Below are 6119 nucleotides of genomic sequence, written 5' to 3'. Positions count from 1 at the left end.
CAGGCCTTTTTAACCAGAATCTTCTTGAGGACTCTGGAAATACAGGTTTCATGAACAAGCCATTGGTGTATTTGTTACTGACCGTATTTGACAAATTTTATTTTAAAGCATATAACACCTACAATTTTCTTTAACAGCTCATTTTGAGCTTCACAAACTCGAGATCCCAAAATGTGAACAAGAAATTAAATATTCCATTTGCCCAGTGTGCCACTTCAATTGTCAACATTAATATTTGACTTCAATAAACACAATTCCATCACTTAACCACAAATGGGTACTATGACCATTCATAAAGCAAAAGCTAAATTATACCCACTTCCAGGAATCTCCAAACTACTGATTAGACCATGACCATCAAATTGATCTCAATTCCACAAAAGACAAGAGGGAGGCAAATTGGGCTTTTTGTTTTTATTTGTTTGTTAAACAAAATGAAAAGGTGGTCCTCTATTTTCCAGGAAGGATGATGCCATCATACTAAAAGACAAAACAGAACAGAAGACTGGTTAACAAACAAGACCAAAACATCCTCTCCACAGCAGTTCAAGCTTAATATAGCACAGACCCAACTGAACTGCACAATGACCTAACCCTTATACAGTCCCTACATAAACAGCAACATACCTTCTGCTGGAACCAGCGCATGGCTTCCTCCTTGCGGATGCGGTGCTTGAAGCCGATGCGGCCCCTCTTTCTCTTCTTGTCAGCAATGCTGAATCCAGGTCTGCCAAGAACCTGAAAACAAGGTGCCAAAGTCCATCAAAACATGATTCAAGAGCACTGCAGTAGAATCAGTAGTCCGTCATACAGGAAGCAAGAAAGATCACCCATCTCAGAGTAGCAAAACAATTGAAGATTAGACAAAAAAAAGCTTTCTTGGTGTTTACAAATCACTTAAAGCATGCATAAGTAAAAGGGGAAGTAGGACAATTAAATCACATCCCATTCACAGATGTTAACCTGTTAAACATACAAACAAAAAAACCCACAACTCACCACATAGAAGTCCAAGCCATAGATGCCAATGCTGGGGTCGTACTTGATGCCCAGATCGATGTGCTCCTGGATACCAAAGCCAAAGTTTCCGCTATCGGAGAAGTTGTTCCTCCTCAACTCGTACTCACGCACCTGAACCCAGAACAGATTTAATTAGCACAATTACAAAGTACACAACAAGAACAAAGATGAAAGACAAAGATGGCAGTGAAATGTCAAGTTACAGATTACAATTAACAATTCCGTGATTCTATTTATGGCAATATTACATTTTGGTGACAAGCTGCAGATGTTTAGTAAAACTGAAGTTCAGTTGCAGTGTAGTTTAAAGTTTTAACACCGGTTTCCTTCCAGCAACATCATTAAAAATGACATTGTCTGCATCAAAAGAAACCTATTGTTCCACTTTGACCATCAAAATTATTAACTCCCACTGAAAGTTTACCTGCTCCTGAAATTGACATTTTGGAGACAAGGTTTGTGTAAATGGCACAACGTTCTTCATTTCTGAACTTTTGCATCATAAAACAGACCTCAGAAATTGTAGTGATTTAGGGCAAGAAACTACACAAATTGCTGTGTATATCAAACTGACTGGCAAGAAAGCAGCAGTACAACAATACTGTAAAAGGTCACCGATCAGATCTCTAACAGACCCATCAATCATCACATTAAGCTGAATGGGAAATGTTAGTCAAAAAGCTACCTATGCATCAACTGACATTTGTTGATTAAAAGGGAGACATTTGTAGTAGATAAACAGAGCTGGGAAGCAAGACAATCACAAACTTGAGAATTTGCCACAGTAACCTAACCCAACCGCCTGTGCCTCCAATTTCCACTTTCTTGGAATTTTAAACCTTTAGTAAACTACTGCACTTTGCTGCATGCATACTTCGAATTAGGAGCAAGCAATATGACTTCAAAACTGATGAATTTTGTTAGTGATACTGTTTAATTAGATGACATGCAGCATATTTTGAATACAGACCACTGTAATGATGCATTTTGTCTGCTTGCAAAGACTAGTTACTTTGCATAGTACAAAACTTTTCGAATGTTAGTGAAGGTCTTAGAAACCCTTCGTAGATATGCTCAATCTACTTTGATACAGCTTCCATACACAAAACCAAATCAAAGACTTAACTAGATTTCAGTTAACGACTATAAATACTTCATAACTTGACGATACATTGAGAATTAGGGTTCACACCACTACTACAGCAGACACCTTTAAACCAAACCTAAAGTAGACCTTGTCCTTTCTTTAAAACCCAGATACAACCATTACGGTTGAATGGGTCAAAGGTAGACAGTCAGATGTGTGGTTGTCTGTGATGTACATGTATGAAAAATGACTGAACCTCACTGCAAGCCTACAAGCAACCTCACCTTCAATCCCTTCTCCAGGATCTCCTCGGCCTTAGCACCACGAACAGTGCAGTGGACTGCAATCTTTTCATTCCTACGAATGCCAAAGGATCTAACAGTGTAGCGGGCTGAAATAAGAACAGAGGCAAATTACTACAAATGACCTAAACACCAAAATAATTAACAACGATGTTATGAGGTGGAGAACCCTACCTTTGGAGAAGACAGGAGTCTGGCCTGTCAGCTGTTCCAGCACCTTGGCGGCACGGGTCAGCCTGTCACCACTCTCACCTACGCAGATGTTCAGGCACAGTTTGCGGATGCGCAACTCCCTCATGGGGTTCTCCTTCTTCTCTCCCTGTTCCTGCAAAGAAAGATCAAATCAATTTTCCAAACTAAGCTACTGAGACACCTAATGCCAGTCCTGCAATGCAAGTGAGACCATACTCTGCACATTTGTCCTAAACACCCCAAGCCCCATAAACCAGAACCAGACAACTTGAATGAGAGGGTTGTACAAAGCAATCCTGAAGACTACCTACACACTTACCCACACAATACAGACTACAGTCCAGTCAAATCTATTTGTAGAGCACTTCTAAAACCTGGGGTCAACACAGCTTTACAGAATTCAGAGCTGGAGAGCTCCTGAGAGCTACACCTTTCCTAGTTACAGAGACCAGGTTTGAGGTCAACCCAACAGCACATAAGTCCATCATGCACAGATGTACTGATATGTTGCAGCAATGCTGAATCAAGTGCAATCAAACCCAACAGACATACAGAAAATGTTATGTACTACTTATGCTAGTATAAAAGAGGGGTGTTAAGATTATACCACCATTGACAGCACAGTGTGCATAACAGCTTTTGGAAGTACTGTAACTACTAAAACCAACATTGACAAACTTCAGCTTGTAGCCACTTTCTGTTGTCACTGAAGGCCTCTTAAACGTAATACAATTAAGCATACTTTTAATCAAGAGTCAGACACTGCCCACACTGCTTTCTCCTTAGTGAACATGCCCGGACATAGCCTCCATTTCCACCACACCACCTTCAAGAATTACTCCAAGAGCAACGTTACAAACTTTAAGATCAACATTTCACACTGAAATTGCGAGACCTGAACATTTCAATTATTATTAAACATCCCCGCTAATCTGCAGTTAACACACACACACACACACACACACACACATGACTGGTCTGTTCGCCGACACACTCGCACATACACACACTGCGCTAACTCTCCTTCTCTACTTGCTCAGCCTCCTCTCTAAACCCTCCACATCACAAATACGAGCACATCTACAATCCTCAGATTAAACGCGATTCATGCCGCCTCGAATTTGCCCATGATGGCTCGGGAACACCACGATGTTTTCAGATTTTTGTCGTTCACAGTTTTCACTACTGTCTCGTCGGCACTCACCGCCATGTTTGATCACTAGAAGAGGACGATCCGCTTCCGGCGCAAAGCTTTTATAGGCTGCGTCCACCCCAAAAAGAGCCGTAGTGCAGCTGCGGTCGTTTAGCGGATCGTTCCTAATCTTTTTTCGTCAAGGACAATTTTATGGAGCCCTTAAGGTATTACAGTAGAAAAATAATATAGAGAGACATAAACAGTTCCCTCGATTAAATAACTCATTCGTTTAGTTTAGATGAGACAATTTAGTTGGATCAAATCTTTTTACATTGAATTTCTTTGTAAAGTTCAACTGAACTGTGGTCAGATCTTCATCTAAGTCTTTAAACTAAATAAAGTAAATTTATTTTTATTTATTTTTTATTTTATTTATTTATTTATTTATTATAAGGGAAAATATACAGTATTGTATATATATATATATATATATATATATATATATATATATATATAGTATATATATATATATAGTATATAGTATATATATATATATATATATATATATATATATATATATATATATAAAGACACATATGCATTTTTCTCACTGCCTGACATGAATTTAGGTCAATTAGGATTACCAAAATTATTTCTATTTGATAAATGCCTTAAGGCAATTTTTACTACTTTCTTCCAAGTCAAAAGTTTAAATACACTAAGATTACTATGCCTTTAATTTTGCCTTACTTTGCCTTACATGCCATGTATTTTAAGGCACACCTGAAACACACTGCTTCTTTGTGTAACATCATGGGAAAGTTGAAAGAAACCTGCCAAGATGTCCAGCCATCATACCGCTCAGAAAGGAGACAGGTTGTGTGTCTCAGAGATGAACGTGCTTTGGTTAGAAATGTGCCCAAATGTGAGTAAATGGCCTAAGTGGAAATGAATGGAAAGCTGTATTTATTTTGACACAGTTTAAAAAGTTCAGAACTAAGATACTGGAAACCTCAAACACTGCTGTAAAACAGGCCAGTTCCTAAACTCCAAAACAAACAGTCTGTGCCTCTTTATTTGTATTTCCAAAATCCTTTTGAATGCAATGACTACTTTAGGGGCATAAGGAAGCAATGGTAAAAATGCTCAAAGCTAGAAAGCACCTCTCTGAGACCTTGGGGGAGCTGGTGAAGCTGTTGCAGTTATGCCGCTGTGAGCCATCACAGTGTCCCACATTGGAGTAATTCTCTCTGTTCTCTCCAAATTGACATCTAAATAAATTCTGCTGCTATTATCATGAATAACATCATTAATACAGGTTAGTCAGTTCTTTCCATGAACAGCTCTGAAAAACTTCAGTTCCAGCTGATCCCCTCTGGCATATCAGCAGCCAGTTTGTTTTGGACAAACAAAACAAATAAACAAACCAGATAAATACAATAGACATTAAATACACAGTACACAATTACATTTACTGGTAAACATGTAGAATTTATTTTACAAGGTTAACCTGTTCTTTATCTTTTCCCACAGGTTCCCGGATCTGACCTCCCCTCTTCTACACAAGGCTGTGGGCTCTACCGGCCGGTATAAGAGAAGCCCTGGAAGGTGCCTGCACTTCCCTGGTCACAGGTAAGTATCACAAGTGCGCTATTACTTAAATTACAAAAAATATGTTGTGTGTCCTTTCACAAAGGACACTGGTGATGGGGTAGACTTACTGACGCCATCACACATTATTATCCCTTGGGTAGGTGGGGGTTCAATTTTGTCCTCATCAGTCTATAAAACTTTCAAGAAATGTTGTGGCTCATCTGGCAGCAGAACAAATGGGTAAGGGCAAGCATCAGAATCAGGCGGATCTTGTTGGGTGTTCCCTTTATGCAGTAGTCATTACCTATCAATAGTCCTCAACTGGACCAACTGGTGAACCAGTGACAGGGTCAAGGCTCACTGATGCATGTCAGAACCAAAGGCTAACTTGTCTTATTTGATCCCACAGAGGAGCTCCTGATAAAAAAAGTGAATGCTTGCTACGGCTTGTGGAGTCCAGGCCTCAACATGCCAGAGCTGTTTTGGCAGCACAAGGGGGATCCACATAATGATAGGCAGGTGATGTTAATGTTCAGGTCTATGATTGATGCATGTGTGTGTACTGTATTGTACGTGTTTTACCCTTTTTGAAATCTTTTGAGATCATTGAATCTGACATTGTGTCAGAAATATGACTTGGAATAAAATATTTTACATTGACTTTCATTAACAGTTAAGAAGGTTTCTCCCATCTCCTGTAATGTTGAGATTTAGAGCCTGAAAGCAAAAATATGTATTCATGAATTTCTAAATAAGTTCACCAGAACTGTGGTCATCTAAGTCCTTATGC

The 6119-nt window shown here is 39.1% G+C and overlaps 1 protein-coding gene across 1 annotated transcript; it reads right to left on the bottom strand.

Moving 5' to 3' along the window:
* Positions 1-399: 399 nt before the first annotated feature.
* Positions 400-3868, bottom strand: rpl11 (ribosomal protein L11). Its single transcript, XM_072674870.1, has 6 exons — positions 3806-3868; positions 2584-2734; positions 2392-2498; positions 1000-1131; positions 628-738; positions 400-480 (listed from the first exon to the last, which is right to left on the bottom strand). The coding sequence occupies exons 1-6, from the start codon at positions 3809-3811 to the stop codon at positions 451-453; spliced, it is 537 nt and encodes a 178-aa protein (XP_072530971.1). The 5' UTR covers positions 3812-3868; the 3' UTR covers positions 400-450.
* Positions 3869-6119: the final 2251 nt, after the last annotated feature.

The sequence above is a fragment of the Salminus brasiliensis genome, chromosome 3 (genome assembly GCF_030463535.1).
Source record: "Salminus brasiliensis chromosome 3, fSalBra1.hap2, whole genome shotgun sequence".
NCBI lineage: Eukaryota > Metazoa > Chordata > Actinopteri > Characiformes > Bryconidae > Salminus > Salminus brasiliensis.
Note: the sequence above shows the minus strand (reverse complement) of the source record. Positions and strands in the feature narration are given on the sequence as shown.